The sequence below is a fragment of the Hippopotamus amphibius genome, chromosome 12 (genome assembly GCF_030028045.1).
Source record: "Hippopotamus amphibius kiboko isolate mHipAmp2 chromosome 12, mHipAmp2.hap2, whole genome shotgun sequence".
NCBI lineage: Eukaryota > Metazoa > Chordata > Mammalia > Artiodactyla > Hippopotamidae > Hippopotamus > Hippopotamus amphibius.
The window spans coordinates 100,039,141-100,064,040 of record NC_080197.1 but is presented as its reverse complement, the minus strand read 5'-3'; the positions used below and the strand labels follow the sequence as shown (position 1 = coordinate 100,064,040).

The following is a 24,900-nucleotide window of genomic DNA, read 5'->3' as shown; positions in this document are numbered from 1 at the left end:
GCTGTGAGACCTTAGGTGAATGGCTTAACCTTTCCAGACCCTGTTTCCTCATCTACAAAATGGGCCTATCTTCTCTATTAACCTCAAAGCAGTAAGAGATCAAATGTGACAGAAAATGCATGCGAAAGTACTTTGTAAACTATACAAGGGGGAGGGATGGTCTCTATGGATGAGAAAATTACCGTGTAGAGAGGTGACGTGTGGGGCCCAGCGCTACGGAGTGGGTTGGGGGGAGCAGGTACCCCTCAATCCTCAGTCCTCAGCTTCTACCTGCCACCCCCCTCCTCCTCCCACTGCAACTCAGCTACCCCACTGGAGGGTAGGGGCAGGGCCGCAAAAGGCCCCCTAGCAACCTATTAAAAGATTTTCCTTAAGAATACTTTTGTTTTCATGATCTTTTGACAATGACAGGAGGTAGGTATGTGAGAACTCCTCCCTTTCCCCTTCTGTTAACGAATTAGGATCTACCCAAACTCGGTGTTTAAAGTTACATAAGCATCATTGAGATCTTCTGTACCAGCTACTTTCATTTTGGAAATACTGCAGTTCCACTAAAATGGTGTTATATAAAAAAGTTCTGTGTATGTACGTGTAGGACCAGAAGGAACAGGTGCTCATGAGCACTCTTAAGCCACGTGGGCACATACATATCACCACCTCACCTGTGCTCGTGGGGAACAGGTGTTTGATAGTACCTGGTGAGTTAAGGTGACCCATCTGTCCTCCAACCCCCAGTGAGACCTGGTGCGTGTTGGGCAATGAGAACTGCAGCAGGAAGGCCATCGGCTGCCCCCCACCGCCCCAGGGACCAGAGAAATCCTGACCTTCCAGAAAGTTCCTTCCTTGGCAGGGTCAGTTCCATTGAATCATAGGCTATTGGGGCTGGAAGCAGCTCAGAAGTCACCCAGCGCAGTCTCACTGGACATCACTCTCACCAGCCTTGACCTAAGCTGCCTTCCTCCCAAGGCAGCGCATGTCACCTGTGGACAGCTGTAGCTCACTGGAAAAGACTTGATATTGAGCCGAAATTTGCCTTCCTGGAGCTCCCATTTCTTGGGAACAAATGTATATCCCTCACCGACTATCTTGAGCCGGAGGCTCGGGAGAGGCCTGGAGCCATAGCCAGCGAAGGCGGCCTGGGGCCTAAAAGCAAGGACGGAGGGCAGCAGGAGTCCACAGAGCTGAAGCTCTACCCTTATAGAGACCTCCATCCATCTAAACTGAGGCTGGGACTGTGGGGGAGGGGGAGCGAAGCGGGCAGGGCCGGATGGGGAGGAGGGGGAGAAGGGCGGGAAGGCTTGGATGGGAGTGAGCGAGGGGCTTTGAGCAAAGCCTGGCTCCTCGGGTGTCGTTTGGAGCGTGGGGGTTCAGGCCATCCCGAGGTCAGGTCCAGCTCTGAAATCCTGAGTCCGCCTACACACACCCACACACATCCCTTTCAGGGTTCGAAGGTGGTACCCTTATGTGAAAGCGTGGGGTCCACACTTCGGGAGCCAAGCCGGAAGTAAAACAACTGCCCGAACCCGCTCTCTCATCCTGGCCCGACCTGAGTTAGGCTTCGCGGCTTGTCCGCTTACCCGAAGGGCGGAGCCAGTCTACCCCACCCGCGTGCAGCCGCGCAGACGGGGACACCCCAGCCCAGAGCAGGGAAACTCGAGCGCGGGAGTGCCCTTTTAAGTCGTCGGGAGGGGGTGTGGCCGAGGGACGGGGAGGCCGCCGCCGGTCGAGGGGGCGTGGCCTGGGGCGTGGCCGTAGCGTCTGGAATGTTGTTGGGTCCTCGCACCGCATAGTAAGGAGGGGCCACGCCTCTTTTCTCGGAGAGGGCCAATCGGGGCGCCGGAGCGGTTTCAAGTCTCCCCCGCCAGCCTGCCCGCCCGCCGCCCCACCCCCCTCGGGGGTTCGCTTTCTCCGTAACAAAATTACAAAGCTCCGGACGTTCCGCGGCCCCGGCCGCTCACAGGTGGGGGTGGGGGGGTCCCGGGGCCTAGGACGGTGCGCCGGAGCGGGAGGCGGCAGCGGGCCGGAGCGAGGCCGGGCCCGGAGCCGGGAGGCGCGCGGGGGTGGGCGCTGCGGCCGCGGGTTGTTTATCTGGAGTACGGAGGGGAGGGGGGAGCCTGGAAACCGCCCCGTGTCCCATTTCCTCCTCTTGTTTTCGCTCCGGATTCTCCATGTTGGACCCAAACTGAGGAGCCCGGAGCTGCCGCCGGGGGATCGGGGCCGGGGGCACCCGCGGGAGCCGCTGCCCGGGCCGCCCGCTCTCCGTACGGGCCGCCTCCCTTCCCGGCCCGGGGAGGGAACAAGAGCCGGGATGTGAACGGCGGTGGGAGTCGGAGTCTCGGGAGCCGGAGCGGGAGCGGGCCCCCGCCCAGGCCCCCCAGCCCAGCCCGGCCCGGCCCGGCCCGCGCGCCCTCCCGCCCAGCCGGCCCGGGCCCGCGGGGTTGTTAGATGGAACACGGCTCCATCATCACCCAGGCGCGGAGGGAAGACGCCCTGGTGCTCACCAAGCAAGGTAGGGGCCGCAACTTCCCAAAACTTTGCGTCGCCCCCCCGGCGGGCAGGGGGCTGGCACAGCCCCGACCCCGCGTCTCGGCCCCTGGCCTCCCGGGGCTCAGCGTGGGCGGTGCCGACCGGACCCCCCGCTCCATCCGCCCCTGCGACCTGGTGCGCGCTCAGAGCGCGGGGAGAACCGCGCGGGGGCCCGGGCGCCGAGCGCCCGAGGGGGAGGGGCGTCGCCCGTGCAGCTGTCACCCCGTCCCGCACCCGCTCCCCCCGGGCAGAGGGACGCAGGGGTGCGCGCTCGCCGCGGGGGTCCCCTCGCGCCCATGCTCTCCGGAGTTGGGGGGTGGGGTCGTCCCTGTCCCGCACGCGAGCGCGCCGCTGCCCCAGGACCGCGGGGAGGGAGGCGGGGAGGCGAGGGGAGCCAGGGGGTCCCGGGCGGTCCCGGGCTGGAAGGGAGCCGGGGCTGGAGTCCAGCACCTCCCCCTCCCCCCCCCCCCGAAGCCCGAGGTTGCTCAGCAGCGGGCGGTGACGGCGTCCGGCGGGACTTGGGACCAAGTTCACCGCCCGGAGGCGGGGGCGGCCGCGGTGGGGGAGGGGCCGGGCCCTGGCCGGCCGGGCCCGGGGCCTCGGGGCGCGGGGCTCTCGCCGGGCCGCCGCCTCCCGCTTCCGCGGAGCCGACCCGCGCGACCCCGAGGCCCGGCCGGAGCCCCTCCCGGCCGCGTTGGTTTAGCCTGAGAGCGGTGTCCCTGGTTACATAATTCGCCGGGAGGCATCAGACCCCGGCGTGTTTCCGAATCGCGCTGCGAAAAAGTGCGAGTTCTCCGTGGGCCGCGGCCCCCGGCTTCCTGCGGGGCGGGTGGAGACGCGAGGGGGTCGCGGGCTCTCTCCGGGGGGGGTCTGGGGACCGCCGCGCGACGGGGCCGAGGCCCCTCCGGGGGGCGGGGGAAGGGTTGGGGCCGGAGGGGGGGGTCTCTGAGTTTGGTCGCGGCGGAGGCCCCGAAACTCTTTTCCCCTCCCCCGCGTTCCTCCTCGGGCCTGGAGGAATGTGTCTGACACAGTGGACAGAATTTCCGCGGGGAGGAAGGAAGAGCGTCTTTTTTTTCTGGAGAACTTCCCAGACTGGGACCACCTGGCCTGAGGCTGGGGAGCTCGTGCTCTTGGGACCGAATTCGGAGCGTCCCTGCCCCTCCCCTCGACCCCCCAGAACAGGGCAAGAAGGGTCAGTGCTGCCGTTGAACCTGTTGAGGCTTGGAGCCTTGGGGGGGGCCAGCTGTGGGGCCTCCACGTAGCCCCACGTCCCCCTATTCGACAGCATGAGTCAGTAGATCACTTGTTTTAGGGGTCCCCGGTCCCAAGGAGCTCCCTCAACGTGCCTGGGGTCAAAGAGGCTGGGCTGGTGGTTTTAGCCATTCCCTGATTCCCTGGGGGGGGGAGGGGGGTAGTGCGTGTTTCCTGCATCACAGGCCCTGCTTTCAATAAGACTTGCCTACTCAGCTCCCAGCCCCACCAAAAGCCCCTGAGTCCCCGCTCCGCTCTCTGCATCACCGACCAGGCTTCACCCCTCTGCTGCTCAGCTGTGCCGAGGGCTGGAGAGGGGAGGCTTTCTGTGTTTGTAATTTAACTCCTGACTCTTCCCACTCTGTTCCCAACCTCATCCCAGGAAAGGACTCCAAGTGCTAGCCAGAAATGAAGAAATGTGGATGTGGAAGGATTCCAGAGGGGGCGGTGTTGATGAGAAGGGGAAGAGCAGCCCTGAGCTTCCCTACTCTGGTCCTCTCCTGGAGGGGCTCAGGAGGGTGCGTTTTCGGTGAGGGGACCACACCAGGAGTGAGGGGACGCTGGACTGCTGAAGGGACAGCTTACAAATCAGAGCTGGAAGTTTCATCCGCCAGGGCAAGTGGCGGGGAACAGAATAGATGACAGCAGAAAGCGAGCAGCTGGCTTCTTGACAGTGTTCAGCTGCTGATGCTGGTTAGAGGGTTTTTTTTTGTTTTTTTGTGTGTGGTTTGTCCTTCATATTTATCCCTGGAAGAATCTGAATTCTGAAGCCGGCAGCTTGGGGGTCTCTCCACCCATGTAATTTGACTGCATTCCAGAGAAGACATACTTTCTTCCTGGGCTGCATGGGCACCCAGCAACCAACCAGCAAACCAACTTTCTGATTCCCTCATCACTTAAAAACAAATCCTGCATCTTTAAAAAAATAAAAGTGGGGGTGGGGGGGCAGATGTTTTATTTAACTTGTTTACCAGTTTCGTGCTCTTTTCCCCTCTCCAGTGTCCCATCTCTAGGCTCTACCTCCCTTTGGAAAAAGGGGAAGGAGTACTGAGGCAGTTTATTAATCAGTAAATTTCTAGAAAAATACAAATTGCTCTTAGCTTGGGTGGTTTTTTCCTGAAGTTGTTTGCCATTGCATGTTTGTTTTCTTTTTTAGCATTCTGTTCTTGGAGCTTTAAGGCTGGCTGGGTGTGTTGATGATTCAAAAGTAATTACAGTAGGGGGAGTAGAACAGAGTTGCTGAAAGCATTGATGATAAAAGGACCCAAATTGGACCATCTTGTTAGACAGATGGGAGATGGCTTGGTGCAGCACGGATAGGGTCGTGTGTAATACCAGAAGTAAAAAAGGAAAGGTAATGTCAGTTTGGCCGGAAAATGGCCATGTGTTTATTGCAGCCCTGTACGAGGGTGTCGCCCCACGGCTGGGAGACTGTGCCTTGGGCTTTGAGGTTCGATGCGGGGGAAGCCAGGGAAATAGACCCACCTCATAACCTCCAGTGTAAAACCAAAGGGTGGAGGCAACCTCTTCCAGAGCGCGAGTGCCCCACAGCCCCTTTGGGAGCGTCGGGACCTTTTTTGTCTTGTTCTGTGAGGCCTGACGCCCCTTCCTTTCAAGCAGTGGGTGATGGCGCCTTGGGTCGTCTTTTCGCATGTGGAGCTGAACAGCAGGTTCCGGTAACTGGCCATCCCCAAGAATTAGGATGGTGGCAGGTTTTTCCAACTCTTGCTTTCTCCCCATAAGCGAGAAATGTTGCCTTATTCTGTCATGTAAAAGCTCAGACACCTTTCCCTGTGGTTGTTCGGTAGGCCCTTGACTTGAAAAGTTTAGAGCAAGTCCCAGTCTCCCGGGGCTTTCTTCCTGGCTGGCCCAGGGCGCCCAGGGGGCGTGTCTAGAGCTGGCTCCTCCTGCCCGCGGGCCCCTCCCCCCCGGCTCCTCTCCCCGCCTTGCCCAGTCGCAGCCTGGGCCTCCTTGTGGCTGCGGAGGCTCGCTCCTGTGTCTCGTTTGGAGTTGTTCCCCCATCTTGGAGTGAGGTGGGGACCTGTGGTGACGTAAGCTTGCGTTTGCTCCCTCCCGAAGCAGCTCAGGGGAGCCCTGCTAACTCAGCAGCAGCCGTTGTAAACGCCCACCGTCCCGGGGCTGGGAGCCTGCAGTTCTGCTGAGTTTGGCTTGCAGAGCTCCCAGCGGAGCAGGACTCGGGAATTGCTGGGACGAGCCCTCCAGAGACGGCAGGCCTGGTAGTGTCCCTGACTCCGTTCTCCTCCCTCTCGACGATGGGGTCTTAAAGAAACTGGGCGGAAGAGAGGTCCCGTTTCATCCTCTCGGTGGGACCTTCCAAATCCCTTATGATTGCGGACTTTGTTGAAGTCTTGAATATAACAGAAGGCACATTTCTAGCCAGGGTGAGTTGATGTTCCCAGCTCTTCTGTGGAGAATTAAGACGTTTGTTCATAGCTGAGCAAGGGAAAGACAGTGTGTCTTATATGTAAGTATATATCTCTTTCCCTTCTCCTCAGCTTCCTTCCTCTTAACTTTTGTGTAAGCTGGGTTCTTGTCTTTTATTACCGTCTTGGGAAGTTTGTCTCTGGGGTTGGAGAGGGGATTGGGGGGGGGGGGGTGGAGGCAAGGGCAGCAGTTACAGTGTTGAGCATAGTTGCTCCAGGAGCAGAGTTGGTTGTTTCAGGCCTGGGTGCAGACCCCTGCTTTCCCTGTGTCTGCAGTGGGACCTAACAGGTCACTTTACCGTTCTGAGTGACTCACCTATAAAATAGAAGTATTGGTGTGTACATGTCGGTAATGCTTGGTACTTAGTAGATCCCTGGTAAATGTTAACATCCTTCTTCTGTAGACAGCTAGACCGCCACTCCGGTTCTCCTCCGTTCCCCCAAGGACACAGTGCAGACAGCACATGGTCATGTGGGTTTTATTGTTAAAGACAGGTGGCCGGGGTCAGAGGGGACACTGATGTGGGGGCTTGGGCCTTCTGAAAGAGTCACCCTCTGAGGCCTGCCAACAGCCTTGCTGCACGGCCCCCTTCTTTGTGCCCCTGTGACGTAGGATGGGGTTTTATGTGAGTGGCATGTGCCTTGGGGCTTTTGCTGTTCTGTCTGGCGCCTGGGCATCTGGGATGGGAGGAGGCCAGGGAGCCATGCACCTCCTGTGACGAGTGTCTGAAGTCTAAACCTTCTGAGCAGTTGCTGGGCCCCTCAAAAGTGGATGTAATGAAGACTTGAGACAACTGTTTGCCGCCTTCTCTTATCACCTGCATGTGTTTTGAGAGTTAAAGAACCCAGTGAGATTCAGATTTCTTTAAGGAATTCTAGTAACAAGGAGAGAAAAACTGGGGTTTTGAAGAGAAGTAGGTGTTTTTAAGCTGTGTCTTTGCTGCTGTGGTTTTGGGGTACAACCTTGAGAAGCACCAGCGCGGCAGTAAACTGCTTTTCACCCCGTGTGGGACCAGCCAGCTCAGGAAGTGCAGAATTAACTCACTTGTCCTGGGGACGCGGGATTGGGTGTGGCCGTGTCGTGATTCCCTCCCTCTTCTGAAATGGAGGAATAGTTCCCAACTGGGATGCAGGTGAGCTTATTAACATGCAAATCTTATGAAGGAACGAACGAGTAGAAATCAAAGTGGAGAAGTTGACTTAGAACTGCAAGCCTCTCTGGACCAGAGGCCAACTAGAACAGAGTTTCTTTGTCTGGCAAAGTGCCCAGCCCTTCAGGTCTGAGTGCGCCTGCACCAGGTCTGTTATTACAGAATGTGGACTCCAGCGAGCGCATGGCCTCCTGGGCAGGAGGTGCAAGGATGTCCTGTTTTATTCGTCAGCTATTTTAGGGGTCAGCCTTAAACCTGATCTCTCAGTGGACCTGCTGACAGTTCCTTTTCTTTCCCAGGTGCTCCTCGTCCTCCACTCCCACCCTACCCCACCCCCACCCCCAAATCAGGCTTTGCTGTTACTCTCATTTTATTGAATACCTTCTTTTTATCTCTTGACATATGAATAGTTTTTGCGTCCTGTAGAACTTGCTCTTTCCCACGCACACAGTTCTCAGGGGACAAGTGTGGCCCCAAGCCGCCTTGAGAGCCAAGCAGACTGATAGGAGGGCTCAGAGCGCATGCCACAGAGGGGGGTGAGAGGACCTTCCCCGGACGGTGGGTCCTAGCTCTTCTGCCTCCAGAGCAGAAGAGGACCTGCTGGAAGAGACAGTTGGCTTGGGTCTTTTGACTCTGTGGTAGAATAGAGCAAGTGCCCCTAGAAAGGAGAATCAGGCTGTGGGGTGCACGTTCCCTGAGATCTGCAGAGACGCTGCGCCGGTGAGCTGTGGTGGGGAAAGAGGCCAAGGGGGCTCTGGCTGAATCAGCCTCGGGTCCTGGAAGGATTAGTCAGGGACCACTGGCAGCCTTGAGATACTGGCTTTTAGCCAGGGACACACATCAGAATCTCCTGTGACACTTACTAAAAAGAGAGACCCCACCTGGGTCCTCCTGAAGCAGAGCGCGGGCAGGTGGGCCGGGCACGCGTGTGTTCCAGGTGCTCCCTGCGATTCTGACAGGTGGCCCCAGCTGCCTGTGTAGCCCTGAGCAGGAGGAGTCCCTGGAGGGACCCAGGTTTGCTGTTTGGTGGAGATCCTGTGGCTCTGAAGCGGAGCCCTGTGAGTGTGAAGGGACGGGGGGACCGTCCCCGCCTGCCAGCAGGGACCGCAGGCAGTGTTTACAAGGCAGGTCCCGTGGGGCAGGCGCTGCTCTAGCACGGTGTGTCTGGCCTCTCACTTCATCCTCACAGGGACCTTGTGAGACAGGAGTGATCCCCACTTGACAAATAAGGAAAACCTCCGCTGAGAAACCCCAGCACCTGGTCCACCGTTACGTGGCTGGTTCATGTCAGCTGGGACTGGCTCAGAGGCAAGCCTCGCCCTGGCCTGCGCTGCCTCACGTGTGCAGTGTGCACTCCGCTTTTTAGAGTGCCTGCACGAGCCTCAGGTGACCTGAAGCCGCTGCCTTGTAAGGGACCGTATAGCGTAGATGGGTCTGCTGGGAAGCAGCCCAGAGCGGCGGTGCCTTAGGCAAGACCGCAGGGCTGTTTGGGAGGCTGAGGTGGGGCAAGAGCCTGCTTTCCTGACATCCAGCTCAGTGCACTCTCGGTGGACACACCTTTACTGGTGGACGGGTCCCAGGTGCGGCTGGGTGGTGGGAGGAGAAGGTGAGTGACCCTGTAGGTGGGACAGACTCCCTGGCAGGCTCCTTCCAGGCCTTCTGCAGGGGCCAGCCATGAGAGGAAGGAAGGAAGGAACTGGTTGGCCACCCTCAGCAAGTGTGTGTGTGTTACTGGATTGGTTTTTGTGGAGTCCCGGAAAAGGCCATTTCCCAGGGTTGGCCCTGCCACTACCTCTGTGTGACCTCTGGAGTGAGAAGAAATCTCTGTGGTCTCTTTGAATGCAAACATTTTGAGATTGAGACTGAGATAAGGGTATGAAAGTGCTTTGTACTAAACAGCTAGCAGCTGAGACTTACTGAGCGTTTTACTAGTGTGAGGACACACCCATACCGCCTTGTAATTCTTACAGCTCTGTGAAATAGGTGATGTTAGTGTTCCCATTTTACAGATGAAGAAACTGAGGCTGGAGGCCACACACCTTATACATGGCAGAGCCAGGATTTAAGCCTAAGCCCATGGCACCTGGGTAAGCACTGTTTTTCGCTGGTCAGTGGAGAGATGGTTGAGGGTCCCTTGCTTTGTCCTGAGCCTTTGTGCTTCTTTCCCTGCCTCTCTCTCATGCATACGTCACCTTAAGCAGGCTCCTTAGCTGGAGAGGAAAGAGGCACTAGGTTCTTCAGGTCTGCCACCAAACCCAAGCATTTCAGGAGTCTGGCAGAGAGCCAAGACAGGGGCTGAAACACCCACTAGGAGGGTGTTTGTGTCCTGCTGTCAGGTTTCTTTTCACCTCCCACCTCCTTAGGGGGAGAGGGAGGCTCAGGGTGGGCAGGTATGGCTTCCAGTCCCCCACGATGGCATCTCTGCCCTAGTGGGCGCTACACACGGTTCAAACAAGGGCAGGGTCCACCCCTGTGGGCTTTCCTGGATGGCATCTCAGGGCTATCCCTGCTGCTGCTGTAGGCCGTCAGGTCACTTCCCGAGACCCGCCAAGCGAGCTCTGGCTGGGGGCTGGGGCTCAGCCTGCTGCTGACCTGTCCCCGAGGAGCTTGCTCGAGTCCAGGGCCTCTTCTGGGAACCCCGCCCCCGCCCCCAGCATGTTTCTGATATACGTGAGAGCTGCCCAGGAGGGTGTTTTGCCAATAACTCCTAAAAGGCTGATTCAGAAATTGAAAGCATACCCCCAAGCTGAGTCCTTCTTAAGGGAAGATTCCCTAAAGTGGAAGCCTGGTGTTGAGATCAGTGACGAGATTGCTGAAGGGGGCAGGGAAGAGGCAGGCAAGGCAGCACACGACTGGGTCCCCACTCCCACCCCACAGGCGGCATTAAGGACCTGGGACTGAAGGAAGTCCTTCCTTAGAAAAGAGGGAGCGGCCGGGAGCCCTCCTGCCCAGGGAAGGGGAGCTAGTGGAGATGTCTGCAGAGGTAGGACGGCCTGGCTGCCGGCTGCGGGGAGGGCACTCGTGTAGAACATGCTGGTGAGAGCCACACAGCGTCACTAAAACTACTTTTTTTTTTTTTCAGTGATTCATTTCAAATTTAATGGTACAAATACTGTTTAATACACGCAAGCTTTGTCTTTAAAATAAAACTACTTTTTAAAAGTCCACGCTGTGGGCTTCCTAGGTGGCGCCGTGGTTGAGAATCCATCTGCCAACGCAAGGGACATGGGTTCGATCCCTGCTCCAGGAAGATCCCACATGCCACGGAGCAACGAAGCCCGTGAGCCACAACTGTTGAGCCCATGTGCTGCACCTACTGAAGCCCACGCACCTAGAGCCCGTGTTCCACAAGAGAAGCCACAGCAATGAGGAGCCCGCGCACCACAACGAAGAGGAGCCCCCACTCACCGCAACGAAAAAGAAAGCCCACACACAGCAAAAAAGACCCAACACAGCCCATAACATAAATAAATAAATTCATACAAAAGGGAAAAAAGTCCACGGCGTCAGCGTCACAGCTGCTCCTTGGGACTTTAGGAACGGGCGCTGAGCCGGTGAGGCCCCCCGGCCCTGTCACCTGCAGCGAGCAGCGTCGGCAGTTCTCGGGAAACTGGCGCACCCTCCCCCGTTTCCCGTCTTCCTGGCGGGGAGGCTGTCTAGGCATCTCTCAGCTTCTTGTTCCCCTGCCGGCTCACCTGACGGTCCAAGAGCCCTTCCGTCCGCCTGGCGCTCTTGGGCCTGTCCTTAGCCAAGGCACGGATGCCCCTTGCTGAGGACCTAGGAGGACGCCTCTCCATGGGGAGCCCCAATCAGATGCGTCTTGGCTGCAAGGCCCAGGCAGCTGGCCAAGAAGGGCCGGAAATGCTCCAAATACTCTCTTTCTTCCAGAAGCTAAGGGGGGGAGGCCCCTCCGAGAGGCCATCTGACAGTGAGAGCCAGACTAGATCCTTGAGCTGTGGGGGGATGAGAGGTGGTGGAGAAAGAAGTACTTCTGAGAGATGAACCAAGAAAGCATCCTTGTACATGAATGGACTTGTTAAAATCCGACAGCCTGAGAGCTTGCCTCCTGCTGAATCGCAGGCGGATACATGAGGAGTTCCTTTGCTGGGACACGAAGTTGTGTTGTTTGGAAACAGTGATATCTGAACCTGACCTTCAGAAGAAGGTTAAAAATAGTGCTGTCCTGGCAAAGCCAGTCTTCATCTGTGTGTGTGTACAAGAGGCAAAAGCAGATAGTATCCCCGCGTGGTGCTTCTTGGGGGGGCACTGGTGGGGCCACAGGGGAGAGGGCATTCTTTGTCTCACGTGCAACAGCTTCACCTGCTTTCCTGTTACTTGCAGACACCAGCCAGGGAGTTCGTAACTGGAAAGCAACTTTTGTAGTGAATTTGGGAGAAGGTGAGGGGTGGTTTTGACCTTCTGAAACCTGCTCGTGATCGGAGTTCCTCTGGCACCTTTCTCATCTTTTGTCTTTGAGCTTCAACCACATGCTGGGGGGGGGAGGCCGCGGTGCTGCCAAGGGCTGGTCCTCTCCCCTTAGATTATTTGTTTAAACAAGCACAGCCTTTACGGTTCGTCTGGGTTACTGTGCACGGTCAGTTTTGTCTATCAGGAGTGTGGTCTTGCTGTTTTCCCAGGTAACGGATGAGGAAACTAAGGCTGTGTGGTTGAGGCAGTAACTGGCAAAGCCTATACCCCAACCCAGGTGATCCTGAGGGAAGCGGGCATGGCTCGCACGTGCCCCCTTCTCTTCACATCCTGCCTCAGGAGAAAGCTTTGCAGCAGTGAGCTGAAGGGGTAGCCTGGCTTCCCTGTTCTGAGCAACGCGTGCACGTTCTTTTTGAGCCAGAGGTCCTCCCGTTAGGTCTGTGATGGTCCTTTCTGACATTCAGCCCGACCACAGATGGTCAGAGCAGGGGGAGCGGAGGCTCGGCAGTCATGGAGCTGTGTGGTACCCACCGCAATCCTCCCCTCCCTCATTGGGGAAACCGTGTACAGTGAAATCCTCACCAGCCTGTAAATCCTGTTGTGCCGGTGTTCCTCTCCTGGGCAGGGGCCGGTGCCCCTTCCCATCATGCACAGAGGTGGGGGTGGCCTGCACCTGGCTGTCAGGGACGCGGTGCTGGGCGCTGGCCGGAAGGAGTCCTTTGAAAGGCTCTCTGGCACAGGTCTCAGATCCCACTCTGTTGTGTGTTTCCCCTCAGGCTTAAACCCACTCAGCAGAGTGGACCTCGGACCAAAGCTCCTGGCTGCAGCTCCTTCCCCGCGCCTGCCCCGCTGTCCTCTTGACCTCCCAGAGGTGTCTGCCAGGCAGGGCAGGTGCAGGGCCGGGACGGGGGGTGAAGGGAGCCTTGAAGCGGAATCCCGGAGCCTTGTCCTCTCTTACCCCTTACCCTTTCGTGCACTGCCCAGGAGGACAGCAAAGAAGGGGGCCTGGACCCCAAGCTGACCCTTTACCAGCCCAGCCTGGAGAGGAGGAAGGCAGACCCTCTAAGCGATCCTGAGAGGCCCTGCCGCTTCCCACCTGGAGCAGGAGTCCACGCGCACGATGCTGGAGCTGCTGGGGGCCCTGTCGAGCTGGTGCTGATCCGGTCCTGGCTCTGCGGTCCTGCTGCCTGTGTAACCTCGAGCAGGTTCCTTCACCTCTCTGTGCTTCAGTGTCCCTTCTGTGAAATGGGGGACGCGTGCCTACAGATGGGTTTTGTAGTGAGGATTAAATGAAGTAATGATGTCAAGGGTCCTGGCACAGGCCTGGCCTGTCACTGAGGCTCGGTAAACATGGCCAAGGCCCAGAAGGACCGAGCGGATGGCCTCAGGCGTTCAGCTCCTCACAGCCCACTTCCCTCTGCTCATAGGGGAGCCTTTCTGTTTCTGATTCTCCTGGGCGGCTGCAAACCAGCAAAGGCTTCCAAAGTGACAGAGGCCCTGGAGGCCCCGGAGTCGGTCACTCAGCCGGAGCCACGGACCACCTGCTGCTCAGAAGCCAGAGGCTGGTGGCTGTGGCCGGCTGAGGCCCCTGCAGGCCCCTCAGGAGGCAGCCACTGGCCGGGGGCGGGGGGGGGACGAGGTGGCCCCGATGGTAGGAGGACACACAGCCAGGAGGAGGACGGAGGGACGTGGGGCCCCCAAGGGGGAGGGGGGAGCAAGGGACACCTGGGGTACTGACCTTGCTGTTGTGGGTCTGGGGTCCCCTCCCCCGGCGCCTGCCCCTGGGGTCGCGGCACGTGTGGTCTCTGAGGCCCAGGGGCTGCCTGGTCACACTGTGGTTTTGAGAAGATCCTCATCCCCTGCAGAGTCCAGACCAAGCTGAGGCCCCGCCCCCCGCCAAGCTCCCTGTCGGAGGCTGAGGCGCTCCTGCCTGTTGGGCCTCCCGCGGTGGGCACCGGGAGGCCTCTCCGTGGCCCCAGCCAGCTGCCCCTTTCACCCCCCGGGCCTCTCAGGATTACTCAGCCTTCACAGCGTCTGTCACTAAGATGCTGAATGGGTCCTTGATGGCCTCTCTTCAGGAAAGGCTTGGGCTGTTTGGCCTTTTAAGAAAGGCTCGGTGCCCGGGTTAAGCCTTTGATTGTGGTTCTGTGTGAAGGAACCATCAACCAAAGGAAAAGTGATGGCTGAGCTTTGGTCGTGGAGCTTTGTGTCAGCGCCTGCTTGCATCCCTGGGCTTGGAATTGAATGTGGACCATACAGGCAGGTGGAGAAGCTGTCCTTTGCCTCAGATTTCTGCATAGATTATTCAGCGCAGGAAAGAGTCTGAGGAACCTCTCATCTTGCTGTCTTTAAGTACTGGGCTGTACTCTCAAGTTTGCCTTCTGGACTCGGGCCTTGAGCGAGGCCTCCAGTGCAGCTTCTTCCTTCAGAGCAAAATCCCCAGTCCCTGGAAATCTTGATTCTTCCACCAGGGCCAGGAGCTCAAGGGTGATATCCAGGTTTTTAGACGGATTGCTGGGGAAGCCTGAACATTTCCTAAAAGGTTTCTAGGGGTCATACCCGTGTCAAGGGATGTGCCTGGACCAGACCGGCCGGGGCGCCTGGCCTGCACCTGCAGGACGCCCTCCGCCTTCCTGTTGAGCCAGAGCTGAGTCAGCTGTCCCGGGGCCGTGCTCACGGCCCCTTGCCTGACGGTCAGCGGCCATGTCCTCACCCTTGGTCCGGGGAACAGAGTTTGCTTTCCTCTCCAGGGGCTCAGAAGCCCAGGAACTGGGTGTTAAATGGCGCTCCCAGCTTCTGCAGCAGTGCACGTGCTCTGAGGCCTGAGTCGGGGTGCGGGGCCTTGCTTGGGGGGTGCGGGTGGGCCCGAGCACACCGCCTCCCCTTCCCCGTCAGCCCAACGACACGGGGACGTCGTCCTCGGTGCCACGTGGTTTGTCACCCCAGCACCCACACAGAGACAGAGGCGTGTCTGGCGCTCACTCTCCTGCACAGGCGTTCGCCCTGTGCTGCGAAGCGGAGTGGGGTGGGTTTCATCCCAGGGCCCTGGAGGGGGGACCTGCGGCCGAGGGCCATCCTGGCCGCGGTACCCAGCCTGGCTTCCTGCTCTCGCTCGGCAGTGGTTACCGGAACAGGTGATCTAAAATAAAAGGAACTTGGAAAAGATTTTCCTATAACGCCTGGAGCTTTTTTATCAGCTTGGCCTCTCTGGAGCTGCCTTGCCAAGCCTCCTATTAAAATGGCTTTGTATCTCCAAAGCCCAAATTGTCAAGGCAGGACTTAGCAGCTGGAGCGTGGAAGCAGGGACGTCAGCCCAGAGCCAGCGCTGGATGTGTGTGTCCCAAGCGCGTGGCCCGCCCACGGTCTTTGAGGGGAGGGAGTATCAAGGAAAGTGGCTGGAGTGTGGGGAGGACACACGGGTGTGGACGAAGCGCGTGGCTTCCTCTTGGGACTGAAGCTGCTCTGTTTCCTGGTTGGTTGTTCTGGTCTGGGCTCAGTACTGCCAACTGATCTGGCATTGAAGGGAGCTAACCCGGAACAGGACTGTAGCTCCACGAACCTGAAGGGGTTTAGCTCACTCCCTTCTCTAGAGTGGGTAGTCTTCTGGGAACTGGTGTCAGGGAGGATTTTTGTTTTTGTGAGAGAAAGTGGTGTGCTGCCACCAAAGTGGATTCTATAGCTGGCCCCATCTCTCAGTGCCCCTTCCCCACCATGGAATGAAGAGCAAGTTTTCTGCAGCTTATTTCCCAAACCAGGGGCTTGGGGATTCCTGCTGTTTCTACTTTACAGAGAAGGTGTTGGAGTACACACGTACCTTTCACTGTTGACTGGGTTTGGTGGTTTGCCAGGCACGTGCCGTGTGCCCCCGTGGAGCTTACAGACTAGAGGGCATACGGCACCGGGGTGGGCACTTGTGGACAGATTCCCTGTCGCTCATGCCTCTGTCATTCCCTCCACTCTAGGCCTGGTCTCCAAGTCCTCTCCTAAGAAGCCGCGTGGCCGAAACATCTTCAAGGCCCTCTTCTGCTGTTTTCGCGCCCAGCATGTTGGCCAGTCAAGCTCTTCCACTGAGCTCTCCACATACAAGGAGGAAGCCAACACCATCGCTAAGGTAGCTGCATCCAGGTGGTGTGATGCCAGCAAGGACGGGACTGCACGAGCGAGTTGGGGGTTGGGGGGGGGGGGTCCCTGCAACCACGGCAGGTGGGCAAGGCAGTCTTGCCTGAGTCAGAAGAGCTCTGGCCCAGAGGAGGCCCTTCCTCTGTCCTTCCCATAGTGGTCCATCTTCTTCCTGTCGATCCCCATTTGTAGTGTGGGCCGTCCGGATGTCCCTGGGGTTTCTGAGGGCCCCCCGCCGTCCCGATCCTTCCAGGTTCCAGGAACCACGCAAGACGCTTCGCATATATTGTTTCATGTAACCCGTAGCAGCCCTGCGAGGAACGTCACAGGATTCCCACTCACAGATGTGGGAACTGAGATCCAGAGGCTGTGTGTGTAGCCCCTGAGGCGTTAATAGTTGCTAAATGGTAGTATCAGGGTTTGAACTCTGATCTCTCTGGCTGTAAGTCCTGTGGTTGTTGCTTTTTATTTTTAACTCAGCAAAAGTACCTTCCAAGTTACTAGACTTTCAGGGAACCAAGGAATTAAAATTCTGTTACATTCTTGATAAGCCCTTCTAGCACCGTCACCTGTACGTGTAAGAGACATTTGGAAATGTGTGGGTATGTTTGATTCTCATAATTACCAGAAGATAGGTCTGGCATTTCAGAGGTGGGGACAGAAATCATTGGTACTTCTTTGTGAAACATCAAGGCTTAGCTGTCCCTCCTCTCTTTCAAAGCCAAGCTAAAGACATGTACATCCGTGAAAATCACTTCATTGTCCAAAAGGGGGAAAGGGTTAAATGAAGTACAACGTGGCAGTATTAACTGAACTATTAATTCTTACTGAGAGTTCACAACCATGTGGAAGAGTATTGAGTTGCAACACTAAGTCAAAAAGAATGCAAAGTTATATATCATGAGGGGAAAAGACTGCTAAAACAGGCTGGAAGGAAATGCACTAAAATGCCAACATTAAGTTTTTCTAAATGCAAGGATTTTAATTTTTCTTCAGGGTTTCCATCAAGATCACTTACTTGTTACAGCATACCATTTTTATTATTAGCCAAAGGCAGGAAAAGCCTTTCTGATCTCTCTGCCCTCTGCCTCCCCTCCCATTTCAGGATCCATAGTGTGGCTTCACACTGGCTTCCTTGTGTTTTGTAGGAGCTCAGCACACCCCCGTCCCGCCCCTCCCCCCCCCCCCCCCCCCCCCCCATCTATACCCCCAAGGAGGACATAGAAAACATGTTCTCGAGGAGAAGCCTGGGTTCCAGGACAGAGCCAGAGGCTGAACCTCCGCAGTAAGGAGTTCTGATTCTGGTTCTGCCTCTGCCTCTATGTCCCTGCATCAGCTGCTTGAGTCCCCTTTTCCTCTGAGAGACAGTGGCAGCTGAGAGCAGGGACACGTGCTTCTCCATCCTCCATCAGGCCTGGTGTGGAAAGGAGACGTTAGCTCCTTTCTGCGCAGCTCTTAAGGAAAGTCACTTTTGTTGGGGCTTTCCATGGGGCTGGGGTCTTACGGAGAAAAATTCTCCTCCAGGCCTGAGGGGGCTTTAGATGGCCAGGAAAGGCATGGGTGGGCTGGCAGTGACCACCTCCTTTTTTCCTGTAGTCGGAGCTGCTCCAGTGTCTCCAGTACCAGTTTTATCAGGTATGTGTATCTGACAGGGTATGTGCTCAGAAGCCCCGAGACCCAGTGACCCTGCTGAATAGCCCGCAAGGTGATGCCCTCGCTCCTCTGGTCTGGCTGGCGGACTCACTGCCCTGGGGAGCTGCTCGTCCCAGGCGTTTGCTGAGGGCCCCTGTGTGCGAGGCATTAGATTGTGGGGGGACAGCGGGTGTCCGTCACCAGCCCTGGCCCCCGTCTCCAGTATCCAGATCACTTCTCAGTCCCCGCAGGAAGCTGGAGCAAGGAACCAGCTCAGTCTCTTCTTGCTCTTACTTTTTGGCCTTCAGGGTCGCCTCTCTTGGGTTGAAGTAGGGGGTCTTCCATCTTCTCAATGGGCCCAGCTCTTCCCAGAGTTCTGTTGAGAGAAATTAGTCTTTCTTGGTGGCAGGTTCAGCAGTCTGGCTCTGGTTTTAGATCCCAGGGACCTGTCTGCTCCCAGAGGTGACAGAGGAGGATCAAGGAAGGATCTGCGTGGTAATTGACTTGGATGAAACCCTTGTGCATAGCTCGTTTAAGGTAACTCGACATCTGGGGCCCTTCCTACACTCATCCTGGGCTGTCGTGGGAGCCTGACTGCAGGTGCCGTGGAGCAGCCTAAAATTGATGATGGAAGCGTGATCAGAAGTGGGAGGGCTGGCCTCTGGCATTTGGCCACACTGGCGTCGTAGATACCTGGAGGCCCCCCAGAGAGTGCTGAGTGGTCAGTCACCGCGCTCACCAGTCACTGCCAACAGGCTGCAGCTGCCGCCATCGCAGCACAGGCGCCACCAGGGCTCTGTGCACGACTACAGAAGAGGGGCTAGTCAGCCTTGGGCCACGCCCCTGTCCATTTTATCAGGATGTTTATTAACTCAAGAAGGCCCAGGGAATTTGCGGGTGGTGGAAAGTAGGGAAAACCGGAAGGGGTGTCACAGCCTGTACTGGGGTGAGTGCCACTTAGGTGGGGCGGCAGGAGCTTTCTGGAGCCTCTGAGATCTGTCCCTCCTCGTCCGTCCCAGGGGACAGGGCAGTGGCTGTGGCAGGGACTGGGGTGTGGCCAGGCTTCTCGTCCCTTCCCACAGCTGACGCGTCAACTCCTCTGCCTTCCAGCCAATCAGCAACGCTGACTTCATCGTGCCTGTGGAGATCGAAGGGACCACTCACCAGGTGAGCGGCTGCCGGGCTGCGCCCGGCCCGGGCACTCGGGGCGCTCCACCCCCGGGGCTTGTGTTCCGTCGGCCGATCCTCTCCTGTAGCTGCAGCCCCTCGTTGTTATTGGTGCCTTTCCCACTCGAGGCGTTCACGTCTTAGAAAATGCAGCGCCTCATCCGCCTCTAGCTGTCACCTTTTTTCTCTTCGCAGCCAAGCTGTTTACAGTATTATTTAATAACAGTAATAGCTCTCATTTACTTACCTCCGCTGCCCTGCCTGAATGTCACCAGCACTGTTACATGCTTTAGTACATTTTCTCTGATCCTGAAGAGTTGGTGTCTCTGCCTGTTACAGACAAGGAAGCCAGTACCAGCTGTTTTCTCTCCTCCCCTGCCCACCCATTCCATCTAGCTCGTGAATTTCTTCCTCCCCAGATCAGGTGTCTCCTCCTCTGTAAAGCTTTCTCCAGTTCCCCTCCCCTTGGGGTCCCTACCCTGGATTCTGCTGCAATAAATGCTCAGCACACATCTGTCAGAAAGCACTTGAACCTAAATCAGATGAGGCTTTGGCCCTGCACAGCCTGCTCAGCCCGAGGTGGAGGCTCCTGTGGTGGTGATGGTCACATGGAAGGGTTACTTGCAGGGCAAGGGGGCTGGAGGCGTCCATGCGTGGTCAGCACGGTCTGTGTCCGTTAGAAGCTTTCTTCACCCACCCACCCTCCTCCCAGCTAAGGTGCTCTGCCGGGCCCAGTGCCAGACTCTGCGCAAGCAGCCCTTTGCAGTCTAGATGAGGGCATAGAGATACACAAAACCCACAGACAGAAGACAAAGGCATGTCTTCACACAGGCAAATGTACGCCGTGGACTCCTGGTTAACAAGGAGAGGTGTGAATGATGAAAAAGGGATGGGATTTACATGAGCGGGGTGGGGGTGGGCTATCCATCTGCAGAAGGTGAATTTTCAGCACAGAGTGTGGAGAGGGTGCCGAGCTCGATGAGTAGCCCGGAAGAGGGAAGGACCTGCTGAAGGCGGGAGACGCCTGCGGCCGCGGGTTCCTGCCGCGGGGCTGGCCGGGGCTGGGGAGGGGCGGGCCCGCGCGGGCCGCCGCCAGCAGGGGGCGCCGTGGAGGAGCAGGGGCCTGGGAGCAGCGGTTCCGGGCGCGCCCGCGTAGGCCGGCTGAGGGGAGCACAGCTGGATGGCGGCCGGGAGGCTGTAGGCGGCGGACCCGCGGGGGGCGTGCCGCCAGCGGAGCTCTCGGGCCGCCACGCGCAAGGCCGCGGGAGGGGGCCGGGGTGGCCGGGGTGGCTGGGGGCGGCCGGGCCTGCGGCCGCTGAGGGCAGCCGCCGCCCCGGGGGGCTTCGGAGAAGCGCTGCGAGGTCTCGGGGCGGGCCTGCGACCCTGCCTGAGGGCGACCTGGCCGGGCGGCCCGTCGGAGCCAAGGGCAGGAGACCCGCGCGGAGGCCGTGGCCGGATTCAAGTAATCCAGGATAGGCTGTGTGCGCCCGCGAGGCCTGTTCTTGATTACTTGTTTCTGGAGGCGGCCGATGGCTCGCCGCCGGCGGCAGAGGCGGCGCCTGGGACGCGGGGCGCCTTCGCTCCTTCCCGAGCCGGCAGGGGCCGGGCGAGGCGGGGCCGCCGGGGCCCGGGCCGTGGGGCCGCAGGCGGGCGGGGCCCCGTGCTGCGGGGCCGCCGCCGACGAGCCGCTCTGCTCGCCCCCAGGTGTACGTGCTCAAGAGGCCTCACGTGGACGAGTTCCTGCGGCGCATGGGGGAGCTCTTTGAATGTGTCCTCTTCACCGCCAGCCTGGCCAAGGTACTGGGGGCAGGTGTGGCAGCTCCTTGCCGGTCCGCAGGACGCCACGGGAGCCCCAGGACTGCATCCAAACCGAAAGCATCTTCTCTTCTCCCAGTACGCGGACCCTGTCACGGATCTGCTGGACAGGTGTGGGGTGTTCCGGGCCCGCCTGTTCCGTGAGTCCTGCGTGTTCCACCAGGGCTGCTACGTCAAGGACCTCAGCCGCCTGGGAAGGGACCTGCGGAAAACCCTTATTCTGGACAACTCGCCTGCTTCTTACATCTTCCACCCAGAGAATGCAGTGAGTTGTCCCGATACACCCGCACGGCGGGGATGGGGAGCGTCCCTGCCCGGGGGGGCGGGGGGGCAGGAGAAGGGGAGGGTGGTGGAGCCAGGGGCTTTCCCAGAGGACTGCGCCAGCCCGCCTCCGGGGGTCGGGGGCCAGGGAGGGAGGCGCGGCAGGCGGGAGACCCAGGCCACCATTCTCTCTCCCCAGGTGCCTGTGCAGTCTTGGTTTGACGACATGGCCGACACGGAGCTGCTGAACCTGATCCCAATCTTTGAGGAGCTGAGCGGAGCGGAGGATGTCTACACCAGCCTCGGACAGCTGCGGGCCCCTTAGCCTTCGCCGCTGCCAAGCAGTGGCTCTCCCAGCAGGGGGCTTCCCTACACTGTGCCTTTATGATCAGCCTGACAGAGTGGACGCTGGAGCATCTCACCAGATGAGGCCTGGAAATAGAAGTGATTGGAGAGAGCGTTAGGACAGGTTAGATGCCAAGTGGGCAAATATCAGACCAGCGATACCCAGAGCTGCTTGCTCCCTGAGTTGGGTTCCCAGGATGAGTGGGTGAGTGTCTGTCTGTTTGTCTGTCTGTCTTGCCTTGAGCTGTGGCCCCGGGATACAAGTGTTTCAGGTTGGGGGAGAAAGTGAATGATCAAGACCCTCCCCGAGATGGTCAGCCTCCTCTCTGGTCACCCTGGGAGCCGCAGAGCTCTGTAGGGATGAAGACTGTTGAAGGCTCTGTTGCCAAACCTTTGACCTTTCCTCAGTGTTGTAAGGCTTAGGCCAAGGAGAAAGGTAGGGTCAGAGGCTGCCTTTGGGCGTCCCAGGCACACATCTTTCTGAAGCTTTTCTCTAGCCAAGTGCTGCAGACAGACGACGTTGTTGGGAAGATGAAAACTTGTTTCCAGAACCAGTAGCCCCAGTGGCCATCAAGTCCTGTGGTCCAAGGGCTGCACTTGCCTCCAGCCGAGTACCTGGGCCGGGCCCTTTCTGTGTCTCCCCAAGGCTTGGGCGCCGGGCCTGCCTTCCTCACCACCTAGCCATAGTCTTGAACCTGTGGGGAAGGAGATCTTCTCCCTGTCCTGGAAGAGGACAAATAACTGATTTCCGTTCCTTTGACTCAGTTTTAAAATTGTCTTTCTAAATATGACATGTTGGGCTGTTTTGCTTTTGACAGAGCTGCAGTCCTGGGCCCGAGGGGAGTGTGGGAGGCTCTGGGGGTGCGGGGAAGAGGAAGATCCCCAGAGCGTGAATGTGTGTGTCCCCTCGGCTTGTGGGTCAGCTGAGCTTGGGATGTGTCCCTAAGGCTGCTCTTCAGGGAATCTCTGCTGGTGCTGCCGCAGGACTTTGCTCACAAGCCCAGGAAGGGCGCTGTGTCCCAGCCTCCTGTGTCTTGGGCAGGGCCCTTTCCTCTTGTGTCTTCCCCCAGGCCCTGGCCTGTGCCAAGTGTCTTCATCCTTCCTGGCGGTCACTTTTTCTCTCCAGGGCCTCGGGCATTCCTGCGTCTCCTGGGCCAAGGGGCTGGGTGTTCTCACCGTTTAGTTCACCGACGTACGCACGTGCCTCCTGCCGACGGTCACAGGTCTGCGTGAGCTCTTCACACAGCTGTGCTTTGCGTGTCTCTTTGCTTTCAAAGTTTCTTAATAGTAAATGCTTTAAAAAATAAGTCACAAAAAGGAAGTTTTCCCCAGGATGGAAAACAAAAGGGGACGTGCTGCTGTCATTGGGAGCACAAGAGGCCCCCCGGAGGGAGCCCCACTTCAGCATCACTGCCTTAACTGTGGCCTCCCTCGGGCGGGCGGGAGTGGCTATCCCCCGTTTTCCCTGGAGGCAGATGTTCCCGAGCATTTGTAAGTTGCTTCAGGTGCAAGAACACCGCCCACTCAGGACTCACCCCGTTATCCTTGCCAGTTTCCACAGCCGGGCCGGGCTGAGGAGCTGGGGGGCCCCAGGGCCGGGGCAGCAGCTTGGTGTCCGGGCCGCCTGGCGTCTTCCTCTAGCGTTGTGATGCCACGTCCCCTCCCTGTACCACGGTTGTGAGGCCTTGTCTTTCCCACTGGTGTCACGTGAGTGGAACAGGGTCCCCAGAGCCCATGTGGTTATTTCCCAGGCATCATTCCCTGCAGGGTCCTGCTCCACGCAGGCGGGGCAGAGGCCTCCCGGGCTGGCCAGGGACGCGCGAGCATCTGGTTCGGAGGCCCCGGCCCAGACCTCTCTCCTGACATCCCGGGGGGCCTCTCTCCCAAGCCCCGCCCTGAGGGTTAGCCATTGGCCAGACTGTCCGCCGTGGGGTCCAGCCAGGCTTTTCTGACCATAAGCAATAAGAGGCTCGAAGCGGATCCCGTTCCGAGGACCCTCTCTGCCCACCTGTGGGTCTCCGTGTTGCCAGGTGAAGTGAGAGCCGCTGCCGCCCGCTTTCCTGCCGGGCATGTCCACATGTTCCGAGGGGCACGTGACCGGGGCCCAGGATGGCTTGGTGGGGGTGTCCCTGCTGCTTCTGCACAAAGCCTGGCTCCCCAGGCCGCCTCACCGGAACCGTGTCCTGACCCCCTGCAGCTCCTCACCGGGACTGCCGCCCCCCGCTCACCCCCGCCTCCCTTCCCTGGAGAGGCAGCTCTGCCAAATACGTCCAAGCAAGGGTCCACCCGTGTGGACCGGAGCCAGCCTGGGGTCATTCCATGCTCTCTGGTCTCCAGCTGCACAGTGTGTTCGGGGCGAGAGATGACCGCGGAACTTGCTTCCTAGAGGAATCAGGCCAGACTCCGTTTTGGAGGAGGGCAGGGTGGAGAGGGGGCGCGTTCACCCCATGGTCTGGTCCGGGGTCTCCCCCCCCCCCCTTCCTGGTTGGGGCTGGTCTTCAGGAAGCAACAGGCCACCAGGCCTGGTCAACCACCCCCCCCAGCCCCCCGCCCCATGCAAGCCATGCCAGGAATCTGCCCACCTGTCAGGTTCAGCTCCTCAAGGTGCCTCTTCAGGGACACAGGGTGTCTCTCTGATTGGGCTTCTCAGTCAAAAGCCTGATGTTCGTGTCCCTCTCATAGGGGGAGCTTTGGACACAGGACCAGTTTGGAAAGGGTCGGGGAAGAGTCTCCACTCTGCACATTGTAGAGGGGGCACTCTGGAGGCCCGTGGGTCCCTTCATGTAGCGAGGTGGAGTAAACTTGCTTTCAGTTAACCTGGGACCCTCTGTCTCATTTCTTCCTGCCTCACAAAGATGTCGACCGTTGTATGAGTGTGTGAACCCATCTCTGTTAACAGTGGCCCAGAAGCTTCTCTGTGCTGAAAGCATGGGAAGTCTACAGGCAGTCATTCCCTGGGACATGGGTCCCGTTCCGTTCTGCTCCTCCTACCCTGTTCCTGAGGCCTCCTGCAGTAAGGGCCCCCCCCCATGCCCCCGCCCCACAGGGCTGCCCTGCCTCCCACGTCCCAGCCAGGCCCAGTGTCTGCAGAAGGTGAGCCTGTTTTCCCCTTCAGGTCTTCAGTCCGTCACGTGCCACTGTTGTCCCTCAGTCGCCTCTTTTGTAAGATGGGGTTTTCGTTTTGTACTTTTTTTTTTAATGCTGGTAAATGCATTCACGCCGGGGCGGGGAGGCAGCAGTCTGGCCCCCCTGCCCCATCCCTCTGACGCCCGGGGCCTGCCCTGGAGCAGACCCTCCTCTCTGGGCCTGCGGGCTGCTTCGCGTGCAGTTGTCTCAGATGTTACACGGCGCCGCCCGACCCCGTCCAGGACGCTGTTGGGGGGGGGGGGAGACCCGCCTTCCCTGTGACTGGGCTGCGGGTCCTGACCACCTTGCTTGCAGGTTCATGGGTTGGTAAACTTGTGTTCAGAAACTTGAAATGTACGACGCCATTAAGTGTCTGTTTATATTTTTGGAATATTTGTATTACTTACAATTAATGAATAAAAGTGGGTTTGAAAAACCCATCCATGAATGGGAGCTGTCTCCGGACCCTGCTGTTGTTCATTTGGGCCCTTAACCCCGCGTCGTCCCTCAAAACCCCTCTGTCGTGACAATGCTGGAGCGCCCAGGCCGGGAGGCCGGCTGCGGACTCAGCACAGCACGGGGATTCTGCTCAAGGTTACAGAAGTCAGGCTACGTGAGCTCTTCCCTGGCCCCGG

General features: G+C 58.5%; 1 protein-coding gene across 1 annotated transcript; it reads left to right on the top strand.

Annotated features, from left to right (window-relative positions):
- The first annotated feature begins 1,919 nt into the window (after window positions 1-1,919).
- On the top strand, window positions 1,920-24,718 carry CTDSP2 (CTD small phosphatase 2). Its single transcript, XM_057701125.1, has 8 exons — window positions 1,920-2,509; window positions 15,763-15,911; window positions 17,516-17,554; window positions 17,987-18,088; window positions 18,662-18,718; window positions 20,423-20,515; window positions 20,613-20,798; window positions 20,994-24,718. The coding sequence occupies exons 1-8, from the start codon at window positions 2,446-2,448 to the stop codon at window positions 21,117-21,119; spliced, it is 816 nt and encodes a 271-aa protein (XP_057557108.1). The 5' UTR covers window positions 1,920-2,445; the 3' UTR covers window positions 21,120-24,718.
- Window positions 24,719-24,900: the final 182 nt, after the last annotated feature.